Source organism: Siphateles boraxobius, unplaced genomic scaffold, assembly GCF_051911475.1.
Source record: "Siphateles boraxobius isolate OS27281-9 unplaced genomic scaffold, OSU_SipBor_1 8, whole genome shotgun sequence".
NCBI lineage: Eukaryota > Metazoa > Chordata > Actinopteri > Cypriniformes > Leuciscidae > Siphateles > Siphateles boraxobius.
Window position 1 is genome coordinate 4,974,026 of NW_027509208.1, and position 13,630 is coordinate 4,987,655.

Sequence of the window (13,630 nt, forward strand, 5' to 3'; positions counted from 1 at the left end):
TGAAAATAGATAGGCCTATAGTGATTTTAAATGTCAAGCTCCAAGACAAAAAAAGTATCATAATAGTGGTCTGCAACTCATGTACTAGTCCAAGTCTTCTGAAATAATCAATTTTGAAATTGAACTCCACTTACTCTTAACTGGGTTTGAAGTCATTGATTGGCTCTTGCCTATAATTTGACTGATTTCAACATGTTCAAACCTATGCCTTCAACAAACTTGTTTACTAGTCATATGGACTACTTTTATGGTTCTATTACTTTAGTGACATTTATTGTATTCCATATTGTGATGTAGGCTACATCTGAGTGTAACAGATTTTTGAAAAAGACAAATGCACATTAAATGATTAAGAAAGTGTTGTTTTTGAAAATCCAGTTATGACATATGAGGTCAATAAGGACATTCTGCCTATAGATTTACCCAATAAAATAATACTGTGTTGGAACGGTGGAAAAATGACATTTGGGGTAAACAATGTCACTCCTATAATCTGTATTAAAATGTTGGCTACTTGTGTTACATGAACATTTTCTGATATAGCACATTTCTGATAATATGCCCAGATAATGTTGTATGCATGTCTGAACTACAAATTCTAGCAACTGAATCTATATTTAGAAATTCGATAAAGTGATATGGGCTCTCGCTGCTTGGAGTGACTTGTTTGAACATGTCCACCCGCCTATGGCAGCTGTGGCCCTTTAAGAGGCGACCGCATGCGCGGAATCAGGGGGCAGGTCCCTGTCAGCGGCAGAGGCTGCGTTTCTTTTCTCCCCCTCCTCTAGTCACTCAGTCCTAAGTTGAGCTCGCTTGAGTGCTGACAGACGATTAGAACAGATAGACATCCTGTGCCTTCAGATAGATAGATGAGTGCAGAAAGAGAAGGTACTTTCTAGACGGGAATTTTCTGCACTGTAGGCTACCGTCGGTGACGTCGAGGGATTAGCGCGCGCTCTAACAAGGCATCGTCTCTACCTTTAACTGTTAAAGAGACTTCTGAATGCGAAGTGACATCGGGTCAAGCTGGCAAATCGCACAAAATACTCACTGCAGTCTTCCAGCACGTTTAGTTCTGTCTTCGTTATTGTAGTTGTCTAGAGCTGACATAACGGCGTTTTGATTGTAGCCTGCTGATTGTGCTGTGGCTCTGACAGTTCAGTTCTTTTGTCACTGCAGTGACTTACTGCCTGTGATGGTTGTGTGCAGTGACGTTGTGGCGCTTTGTCCGTGGCTACTGGCGAGGTGCGCTGGGGAGATATAGTTGTATTACATCAGTGCACCAAGTGACCGGAGTGCGACACAGAGAGGAGAAACGGCTTAGCTGAATGGTGCGTGTTGAGGTATTTAATATTATAATACATACTCATGCATGCATATACACACAGAGAGACATTATGTAGCCTACTGAATTTGTTGTTTTGTTGTTTACATGAGCTACAATAGTAGGGCTGTCACTATTATGAAATTTTGGCTGACAGCGGCGATTAACGTTCGCAGTGTGCAATGCTTATACACCTGTGAACATATTGCACTAAGGCACAATTAAATTAACATATATTTTTAAAAAATGTTTCTCTTATCGGTTCTTAGTCCCCTTTTCATTCACGCTGTTGTCGTTGCTGTTTTAACCCAGAACTGTCATTAATAATAAATCGTATAATATTGAATATTGTTATGCAATAATGACTGCACGAATGATTCATCGAAACCACTGTTATTGTGAAAGTAAAGAATTTAGGACATAAATATATTTTTTAGTTTCAGAATATCAGTGGGTTTTAATACAGCCTATCATTCGTGCGGTCTTCTCCGTTGGATTACGAATAATCTCTTCATATGCGTCAGTGAGTGTCATTATGAAGTGTAAGACCAAGAATATATGCCATCAAGCGAGTGTTACATTTAAGTGAAACCGGAGCACGTTAAATCTTTGTTTATACTTTCACGTGACTGTTGCGCGAACCAACGCGTTCGCGCGCACACCGCCGTATAATCTGACACATGAGAGCGTTAAAATTTAATAATATATTTAATGACTTTTCTATATTAGCTTAGAACTAAAATTTGAAGTGAACAATAATCATCGTTCTATGCACAATTGCATTTATGATTATAAGGTATTTTGTGTCACGTGTCTTTATATTGTATTTTTGTCTTTCTGAAACAGGGAAGGGTGCTAATTATCATTAAGGTTTGCACTGGTCGCTCAAGAAGCATTAAGCAACATTTAGAATAGAGGTGCATTCATGGAATGCGACTGTGACCGCTTCCCACTGCCTATATAACTTTGACTGAGACAGTACAGAGGAGTGACAGAGAAGGCTGGTAGAGGCAATGGCAGACACAACCCTTGAACCACTGACCTCGCTGGATGTTGCCATCGACCCAGATTTTGAGCCACAGAAAAGGCCGAGATCATGCACTTGGCCGTTGCCGGAGTCCAGTTCGGCAAAGCCTGCGTCCAATGACACTGACATAATCCCAGAGGAAGAGGATGATGAGGATGACAGCGCGATGGCAATCAACGGCATGGGTGAAGGAGAGGACAATGGCAGCCCAAGCCAGGCAGATGAACTGCAGCCTATTAGCGGTCAGGAGAGCACAGACTCCCCGCTCTCCTCTCAGTCTGCGACCACAGCGAGTCGAGGGGTGAGCGGTCAAGGTGGCCAACAGCAAACTCCCCGGAAGTCATCTTCAAGGAGGAATGCGTGGGGCAACTTGTCCTACGCAGACCTCATCACGAAAGCCATAGAGAGCACCTCAGACAAGAGACTGACACTGTCCCAGATCTACGACTGGATGGTCAGGAGTGTCCCTTACTTCAAAGACAAAGGCGACAGCAACAGCTCAGCTGGTTGGAAGGTAAGCGATCCACTCGAACAGTGCTTCCCAACCGCATTCCTGAAGACCCCCCATAAATACACATTTTTGTTGTCTCTGCTAATGAGCTGATGAGTTTAATCAGGTATATTTGATAAAGTAGACATGCAAAATGTGTACTATTGGTGTGCCCCTTAAGGATCAAGGTTGAGAATCACTTTGCTAGAGAATTTGTTTGTCACAAGGTGTGCAAGTGTCTGTCATGTTCCTCGTGTTTTTCGTGCTGCGTTCTCATACGGCATCACAACCAGAAACACATGTTCTGGCATGTTTGGCACACTTACTCACGCACAGAAAACTGGAAAGTTTTCGAAGGTTCGCGTACGAGTGACTCAACAGTGAGCAAGCTCAAGTGACGTCACCTGTAAACAAACTATTTGGATGCCAGTATAAAAGATAAATTGCAAATTAGGCGTGTTCAGTATGGAAAAATTGTGACAAAATTATCAGATGGACTTGGTTAAAACCCCAAAATACAATATCCTCAGAGACAAGTCTAATAAATGTCCATGTATCCAAATGCCTTTATGTTCATATACACGTAGCACGGCTTATGTAAAACTTGGAATGGTAAATGAAGAAGCTGCCCAGACTGTTTATGTAGGTGTTGAATGGCATTAGGAATTGCATAACAACTCAGAATGGCGCGAGCTTCTCCTTAGCCGTCAGCAGGCAGGACTGCCTTCAAAGGGAATGTCATGGTCATGGGCCATAGCCAGCATAAGACATATGGGCCTTTCACTTACAGAGCTAGAGTGGGTTGGGGGAGGGGGTATATGGTAGGGTTGTGGGTGTAAGGTCAAGGGCTGAGTTTTCAGCAGGAGGCATAGCTTGCCTGTCCCATTGGCTGTAAATAGCCATGAATTATAATAGTGAAAGGAGAGTTACTGCCGGTCTGTGGCAACGGCAAACTATGCGGACTCCAGCTCAGTGTGGAACTGTTTGCACCCGACTCATCTAACATTCAGCACTGTGTATGTGCATGATCATATTTCTCAAACAGCTATGCAAAACATGTTATCTGTCAGTCAAACATGCTATATGATCAAATACTATAACCCCATTTCTAGCACGAGTACACACAAATAAACACACCTACTCTCTATTAGGATGAGCAGTAAGTACTTGCTGCCATTTCTGATAAGTGGAAAAAAACATTAACAATGTTCCACAGAAATTTGCTCCTGTGTTACCTCGAGCTCTAAATATGATACATTTACACATTCCACAATTAACACAACCACAATTAAATTCTCCTGCAGTTGCCGGCCAATATCCACATTTGCATTTAAATAAAACATACACACAATAAATTATGTAAATGATGCATTTAAAGCATCAGCACTGAATTTATGTACTAAAGTTGGCATGAAATGGAAATTAACCCCATCTTTATTCTAAGTGATCCTACATTTCTTAATGATCTTAATGTGCACAAATTATTCATTCAGATCTTTCTCTTTTTTTTATTTTGACCTCAATTTTGAAATCAAAACATCTTAATCTTCCAGTAAAACGACTTCTCTCTGGTGACATATGCCGGACTTTTCCAATCATTTGGTCCGATTAAACCCCCTCCCTTTCTTACAAATTCAAGATAGCAAGTTCACATTCAGATCTGGAGTCCATCCAATCAAAAACTGTTGGATAGATTCGGGGTTCTCACTCTGTTTTGTTCTAAGTTAAATTAAGAAACCGAAAGAGCAATGAAAATAGTCGTAAGATGTGTTGTTCAAACACAAAGGTTGGAATGGTCAAGTACAGGTGAAAAAATGACAATAAGCTGCATCACTATGGCTACCAGGTCACCGGTCCTCTCTGTTTTAATGAGAGGGTTTGGATGACATGTGATCTCAAAGGCGTTCCTTTGTTTCTGTTGAACATACATACTGTTGTGACTGCAGGGAAGAGAGAAGGAATGACTGTTAAAGCATAGATGACATTACAGCACCCACCTCCACTCTCTGCACTGAATGTTACAGGATAATGTTGTGTGTTTTTTAATGATCTGGTTATACAATCGGGTATGAATGCGAATTAAGTCTCGAATGTGTTTAAAATGTTTAGATTAATCTTCAAGGTTTCTTGTGCAGGTGTACAAGGGGTAAGATTTTACTGATTAATCATTCTCCTTCACAATAAGCTCCTGCAGTGCCAGATTATACCTCTAATGCAAAATGATGTACTCTTCTCTTGAAAAAAGACAGCTTTTAAATTATTCACTTCTTCAAGCATTAATTCAGGTCATTTTATTAATTTTTAAGTGAAACCTCTTAAGCATCTAACACACACACACACACACACACACACACACACACACACACACACACACACACACACACACACACACACACACATTTGCCAGCTCACTGCTTTTAAACTTGTAATCTTGTCCACCAGACACTTGTCTATTCAATTGCTATGTTAGAACCTTGTGTAACCCTGCTGTTTATCTCACATCTGAAATATAATCAGATTATGTAATTTAAAAAGAACATGCTACTACTTTAATGTGTTGCACCATTTTTGTTCCTGGAACACTTAATATGCTGAGCTGCCACGCTAGGCCCAATTGAAATGTTTCAGTCACGCTGATGAAAGTGATCCGGTAACCCTCCAGAGGGTCCGTATTCGGCGAATTTCACTTGGCACAGTTCCAGGATGTAGGTGGTCTGTTTTAAGTGTTTCTTGAAATCTGTTTATTGTCAAGAGAGGGGGTAACAAATGCAACATTAATATTATATATAAGACGTGCAAAATTGCACTTCTAGAAGTACATCATATCTGCATCTTTATAGTTGCAATGAAACCGAAGTAACGACAGATCTTTTATTCTGTATTGTGACGTACATCTGAGTGTAATGGATAACCGAAAAAGAAAAAATGTAGGGTGGGGACTTTGAGACGTGAGTGTTGCACTCAAAAGTGGAGACATATAAACGCAAGCTTGTAGGAGTGGAGTTTAAGCAGACTAAATGATTGAAAAATGTGTAGGAGATATATGCAGACATTTTGCAGTTGCTAAGACTTGATTCGTACAATCACTGTTTTAAGTCTTGATTGACACATGTGAATGTTGATGTTAGGTGCTTTTATACATGCCTGGTCATGTTTAGGTGTGTGAGAGATCTTGAAGTGTGTGTCACTGGGGTCATATATGTTTTGCTATGATTACACTAAAGCTTAAAGTATAATTTAGGTTAGATGTGAACGCTTGCCATATGCGTGCAGCCGAATGCATAGCCTTTCATAGTATACTCCATTTAATAGCGTGCATGAACACATCCCCTTGACACATGCACACTACTAAGTTTCGTCCTTTTCCAGTGTCTGCGCTATTTCTCTCCTGAAGTTAAGACCAAAAAAAATCTTTGTTGTCGTCTTTAGTAGTTTTATGTTGTTGTTTTGTGAAACAACAGGCCGGGTTAGTGTTGCCACCTCATGGACAAACCAATCAGTGTTAACAATTGAGCACACTGAGTAAGTGTGGTAAGAAAAATCTGGCTATGGTCTGGTATTAAGCTGATGATGAAATTTACGCCCTACACACTGTACGCAAACCCTTGTACTCGTATGCAATATGCTTCGCCAAGACAGTTTCAACCAACATCACTTGCTCTAACTCGTACATACAGTATGCACTTCCCCCCTCGTCCAGCAGACATTTTCATATTTGAAAACATTTGATTAAAACAGACTTCCTGATAGGGTAGCTCAACTACAGATGCATTTTAGAAGCACATATGCTGCGGTAAATACATTTGAATGTATTTCTAGTTCAGCCTGTGCTTCTTCCTTTCCGTGCCCTTAATGCACCCGCTCGGTTTTTTAAAGGTGTACAAGCTTGAAGCTCTGACCTGAGTTTTTTTTTTAAAAAGTTACATTTTCCCTGACCCATAATTTCTAATTACACAGGTCTGCCTGCCACAGTGCAGATGAATAGTTGTCGTTGAAACTTTAATTGAGTACAATAAAACTAGATTTCTATGTCAAGAGCTTTTGGCCAGACAAAGCAGATGCGGCTTTGTAGTGAATGATTATTGCAGTGAACATTATAGTTTTAGGGAAATACTTTGCCAGTGATCTCATGCATCATCCCTTTGAAAGATAACAGAGAAACATTGTCAGACAGGAGTGGGCGATTATTAGCCTGGTTCTTGTGACGCAGAGGGTCTATTTTGGTGCTTGTACGTGGGAGTATATGTGTCGACTTTTGATTAGACAAAAGATTGGTTTGATTAACACAGATTATGGTAGATTGAGTTTGGCGGTTCCTGTTTCGATTGTGAAGCAGGTGTTTAAATATGGTTCTGTGATGATGTAAGGCTTTCAGATCCTCCTTGACTAAGCAAATTTAATTTCTGTGACATAACACAACAGCGGCCACATGCACACAGTGAATTTGGTAGTCAAATTTATAATGGCTTCAGTAAATCAGCCATAAACTTAAATCACTGGAATCCAGGGCAACATTTTATGGGTCCAAATAATAAATATATATATGACACTTGACGATTAGTCAAACGTTTCAGAAACTTTACAAACTTTACAGAGCTACAGGTTTGAATAGCCAGGTTAAAAGTTGTTATATCCTTCCTCACACAGTATGCTATTAGATTGCTCACTAAATATCTCTTTGTTTCAATGTTTCTCAATCTGCATTACTCTTAAAGTGAAAACCTTTTCCAAGAACTGCTGTGAACAGGACAGTTTGTCATATTGTACCGAACTAACACCTCTTATCAATACAGTGTGTTCTAAATAACAGGCCAATCAGATGTTCTACAGGTGGTGAGGTCATCAGCACAGGACTATTGTCCATTGCCTTACACGCTATCAGTGGAGGCTTATCGGTTTTCACTGCACCTTCAGTGTTTACACACCTGTCTTTAACCTGACCCTGGGTCAGTTCTGGTGATATAGATGTCAGTGGAGGCCATTGGATCAAGCTGAATGGGGCCAAAGCGCTGACTTAGCAGTAAAGTCTGCAATGGTTCCAGCTGCTGGACACATCAGCAGTTTGTTATCAGCCAGCTCAGTCAGAGTGAGGAAGCAGTATATCAGGAACATTATGGGCTAAAGTAATGTGGCACATGCCTTTGCGCCATTTGAACACAGCCGTTCTAATCCATAACTACTGTTGTCTGTATTTTTAGTTAGATTTGCAGTTTTGTCCCATTTACCTCTGCCTGGCCTCCTCCCCCTTTCTCTCTCTCTCCATGTTTCTCTCTCTATATTCTCCCATGTGTGCTACAGTGTTTATGGGGGCATGAAATCGCTCCACAGCTCCTGGGCATCTCGTGTGCTGTCTTACTCAGACTACCATCACTGACATGTTGCTTGCTCTGTTCGTCTGTCTCTCATTTGGTCTTCCTTTGCATTTCACATTCTCAGAAAAGATCATTTACACATCCACAGAAGAATCAAAATGCATCACATGTTTGAAATCTGCAGATTGCAGGACACACAGTGATAAACAACGAGAAATCACTCTGATGTGCATTGTACAAGAGTTGCAGTATTTTAAGTGCAGCTTTTATGTGGAATGCTTACACAGAATTTGTTTACATGAAGTCTAGAAGGGATAATTGAAAATGTTATTAAAAATAAAAATTCTGTTAATTTACCCACCTTGTTGTTTCTAAACCTTTCGTGTTCCACAGAAGGTAGTCATACAGGTTTGGAATGACTTGAGGGTGAATAAATGATGACAGAATTTCCATATTTAGGTGTGAACCATTCCTTTATAATCCCAGAATCAAAAAATATATATTATATAAAACGGTCTATTCAATTTTAATAATATTTCACAATATTAAACTTTACTATCACAAGTTTTAATTATATTTTTCATTAAATAAATGCAGTCTTGGGGAGCAAAAAACCCTTATTTTAAAAACATTAAAGAATCTTACTGACCCCAAACTTTTGAAAGCTAGTGTATAGTAATCGTTTGCTTGAGTGGTATGGAGAGTCACGGAGTTTAATCAGTAAACATGCTCCTCATCGATTGCACTCGCAAACATTCACGCTCTCTGAATGCCGCAAACCAAGCGTTCAGGGTTCACAGAGTTTACACAATCTACTGTATATTCATATACCCCTATGACACCCCCTTTTGTCTTTAAGGAGTAGTTAAGAGGCCCTAAGTCTGTTTCTTCTTGTTTCTCGCATTCCTGTGGTGTGTGTTGATGCTTTTGACATGCACAAAGGCAAATGGGCACAGACAAATGCACACTCCCCTTCTCTGGGAACAGTAATGCATTTCCTTGCTCATATGCTTCAAAGAGAGGGCTTTTCTTTTTTGTGTGGATGAAAGCATGTGCGCTTGAGTGACCATATGCAGTAATGTAGCGTGAACTCTCTGTGTCGTTCTCCACCCACGGTTCGGACACGCACTTGCAACAATGTTTATCTTTAATCTGACGATGCAACTATAACATGGTTTGTTGGAAAAATAATGCGTAAAGCAGTAGACAGAGTTCAGCTAATGTATGTTTTTTGTCGATGGATACGTATTCTGGCTTTCCAATATGTTACAACCAAATGATCAACAAAAACGTGGTCAAAACTCAAAACGGTCACTCTTTGTAAACTTTGTTCAATAGGAGTGCCGTATGCTCTATCAGTCATTTACACTGTCATCACCCGGGTTTTGATAGCCCGTGAGTGCAGGTGAGACCTGAATAGCACGTTGCTATCTGTGTTAAAGCTAAACTCATTTAAGCCTTGCTAATTTAAACATTCAAGCACAAGAATACACGAAAGAGAACACATATACACACACACACACACACACACACACACACACACACACACAGACACAGACACAGACACAGACACAGACACAGACACAGACACAGACACAGACACAGACACAGACACAGACACAGACACACACACACACACACACACACACACACACACACACACACACCTTTTATTATTAGGGCTGAAAGGATCTTTTCTGTGAAGGGAAATGGAAAGGAACTTGTCTGTGCATCTATGGTGTTACAGTATCCTCTTCGTTTTCTGCTTTTTATTTCTCTCTTTTTAGAGGCCCAATAAGGGGCTACATAGGTACCAAAAAAGGGGCCCCTCGCCTTCTCTCTCTTCCTTTTTTTTTCTGAGTTTCCCTCCTTCTCTTTCTCTCAGATTACTGTGAACGGGTGGGTGGGGGTGCGAGGTTACACTTAACCATGTTGTGTGTAAACCTTAAGGAAACACACAGTCTCGATGTTGCTTTGAATACAAACCACTCATTATACAACAGTGTATGAAAGCTATGCATGAACTTTTTTTAGTGAGAGATCTTGGTTGACATTGCTATAGTTGCTAAAATAAGTGGTTTATGCTTGCTTCTAGCTGAATGATGTGTGCTTATAGTTCACCATCTTGATCTTATTTCCATAGGTCCAAGTGAAAATAAAATAACCACAGTTTGTGCTACTTGGATACAGTGAAACTGTACAACAGCAACTGTGGTCAGAGTGCTGTGGTGTAAAAAGCAGCGCGTTGGCTATGCAACGTTTTGGTATTGGTACATTTATAGGGCAATATCTTAAAACTTGAAAAAATAAATGCTAAAATTATACACAATCAATGTAAAGTTGTACACAACCCACATTGTGCACCCTTCAGATAAAGCCACTTTAAAAAAAGAAAGGAAAAATCCCAAATGGAGAGACAAGAAGATACAGACAGATAGATAGAGACTATTCCAGTGGGAGAGGATTTCTGATGATCTAGCTGGGGGTGACATCACCGCTCGACTGAAAGGGCTTTTAGACTGATTGATTCGAGTGAGAATATGCCACTGACGTGCGTTAGCATTTGCGGTATCAGTGCTACATATGGTAGTGTGTGTATTATTGGTATGAATGATTGGTAAAGTCGTTGCCTTTCCCTACAGATTTCTTTCCCTCCCAGCGCTGCACAGTAAATATGGGTTAGTGTGCCTTTCCTGTCTCTCCTCTCCCCACTTCTTCCCCCTGTTTGTTTTACTTTTCCTTTTCTTCCACCCAGCTTTTTGCTCCCTTCTATTTTTTCTCTCTTCCTGCAGCTGTGCAGTGGCTCCAAGGTTTTTCCAGGAGAACACAAAGGTTTGGAACAGCCAGTCTTTCAGACACAGTGTTATTTTTGCAGTGTTCGGTGTGTTGTAAAGGCAATTTTTCAGTTGTGTGATCGTGATGTGTAGTGTGAGGATTAGTCTCTAAACTTGAGGCTTAGTCATGTGGCCGGTCATATGAGCTGACTTGGTGTACAACGTGTGTATGTACACATACAGTGTGTGCGTTCAGAGAGTGAGCGGAGATTAAACTAAGGATCATAGTGTAATCTGCTGTGTGGTTACATCAGCTTCACTATCACACCATGCATCACACCAGATTGCATAATGCAGAGAGAAATTACACCATGAAAAAGAAAAGAGATGGAGAGAGTCAGGGAAAAAGGCAGATATAAACACTCTTCCAGATAAAAAAAACAGCCAAGATAAAAGAGAATGAAGAAAGTGCTTTGATTTTCAACTAACGTTTCGATGTAAAGTTACATCTTCATCAGAGTCCTCTGATGAAGATGTAACTTTACATCGAAATGTTAGTCACTGGTTTGTACCTCAAATAAATGGATTACTAAGAAGATTTATGTGTTGCACCGGCGATTTTCCTTTTCTGCCTTGTCTTGTCCTGCCCTGGTTGCACTGGATTGTTTGGGAATCACAGTAGCGCAGCAAGCCTTCCTTCTCATTTTCAAATAATATTTGAAATTTGAAAAAAAATTATTTAAAATATTTTACTTATATTTTACTGCGTTTATATATAAAAAAATGTTTTGATATGTTTAACAAATCAAACTCTTTTCAAGTACCACAATGATTAGGAATCACTGCTCTATTATATGACCTCCTGATGAACCCTGCTTTGGTGTTTGGTGAATATGTGTGAGTCATTTATACAGGAGTTTATGTTTCTTTGTGTGTGTCAGGGTATACCGAGTGTATTTTTAATTGGACAATACGACCCTCTCTTCATGGTCCACTGAGGTTTCATCTCAGTGGTGAACAGGCAAATTTAACATCAGCCAGGTACCCCATCATTTAGACAAACAAAACCCTGCACATGGAACTCTGAAATAGTAAACTCTTGTGCAAGGGCTGCAAGAAAAGAAGTCATATATATAATTTCCATTCTTGGCGAGCATTTTTGTTCCTGCTTTAACTCTAAGATTGTATAGAGACTGTGAGTGCTTGTGCTGAGGGTGAGGAGTGCTATTGGCTGACTTGTACTCCTCCCCTGTCTGCCATTGGCTCGAAGGTTCAGTGGGGCACTCAATCAGCGCAGTGGAAGCATATGTAGGTCAGTGTGTAGCTGTGCTGCATGGTGTGTTCGTATGTGTACTGTGCGGTCGCGTACTCTGGCAGTCCTCCAGCTTTCTCTTTCAGACTTAGAGAAGAGAGCGGAGGGGGAGGGAGAGAAGGATAGGACAGAAGGAGGAGTAGACTGTGAGGCTTCTTTAATCCAGTCTGCGCATTAACGACACTAAACGCATTAGGGTTTAGTCTCAGATTGGTGACAAACATTTGGAACAACTTTTCTGACTGTACTGTAACGCCAAACAGATTTGCATTTCGTGGCTCAGTTACTCTTTTAATCCTGTAAAAAGAATCTTGCTGCCACAGAGAACATCAACAATGGCCGGTTACTATGACATAACCTCTGAACCAACGTTCGCCCAAACCACTACATATAAATACATGAGGATGGAAACATCAATCAAGCAGTGCTTCTCGCTCTTTTTTTAACTAGACGTACCGTTGGCGACCTAAACAGCCTACGACTTGGAAAGCTGTGGTGTTTTCGAGGGAAGTGGATTTACAGTGAAAATGAGAGTGAAAGGGAAAGCCAGAGGGAAAAAAAAAGGCTTTGTGTGTTGTCCAAAACTACACTTCTGTATCTGCCTTTAACGACTGTGCCCTCAGAGTGCCCCATGTACTTCTCAAGCACTTCCCTCTGGCATGGCCAGGAATTTAGCTCAAAGTCCCTAAGGCGTACCACAAAAAGCACAGAAAGTCTGTTGAGCGGCTAAGCTTACCCGCAGTGAATAACTGTCCCGTCTAAAAAGCTCCCACTGCCCACACGCACATGTGCTAGGCAACCTGGCACAGGCGAAAACATCAACTCTCTATCTCCAGACGCTGGATGTCTAGACAGAGAGAGCGAAAAGATCGGACAAAGAGTCTCCTGAGCATCTCTGTCTGTGCATTTTACAGTGAACCAGCTTAGTGAGCACGCACACACTTGTACGTGCACACGTACCCAAGTACAAAATTACTAAAAGCCTGGTGGGCACATTCTACACTTCAATGAATTATGAATCACTGTTGTTAGGCAGACTAAATGCACAAGGTCTTTGCCCAGATTTCATACAGCCCACATGCAAAGCTCAGTAGTGTGTCTAGAACCATATTGTTAGCAGAAATATGTGATCCGGTTACTTTTTACAAATTATATACTCTGCCTTACTGAATATAGAAAAACATCTGTCTGTCCGTCAATCCATCCAATGTTCTATGATTCTATATATCTATCTGTCATATACAGACAGACAAACAAAGAGATGGATGTCTATCATAGTGTCTTACTGTATGTCGCATCCATTCATATGTGAATAGACAGATATACTGCATGTCTAGATGTAGGTTTATGGTTTTATATATTGAATCGGTTAAAAATGTAATCAAATATAT

General features: G+C 40.5%; 1 protein-coding gene across 2 annotated transcripts in view; it reads left to right on the top strand.

The window, feature by feature from the left end:
• Nucleotides 1–732: 732 nt before the first annotated feature.
• The window catches only part of foxo3b (forkhead box O3b), a 31,322-nt gene continuing 18,424 nt past the window's right edge, over nucleotides 733–13,630 (top strand). The window contains exons 1-2 of one of the 2 annotated variants that reach the window (XM_077220084.1): nucleotides 733–1,343; nucleotides 2,171–2,865. In XM_077220084.1, the coding sequence (XP_077076199.1) occupies nucleotides 2,338–2,865 (528 nt within the window). In that variant the 5' untranslated portion in view covers nucleotides 733–1,343; nucleotides 2,171–2,337. The remainder of the gene's footprint in view (nucleotides 1,344–2,170; nucleotides 2,866–13,630) is intronic. The other variant, XM_077220085.1, reaches the window with a different exon arrangement.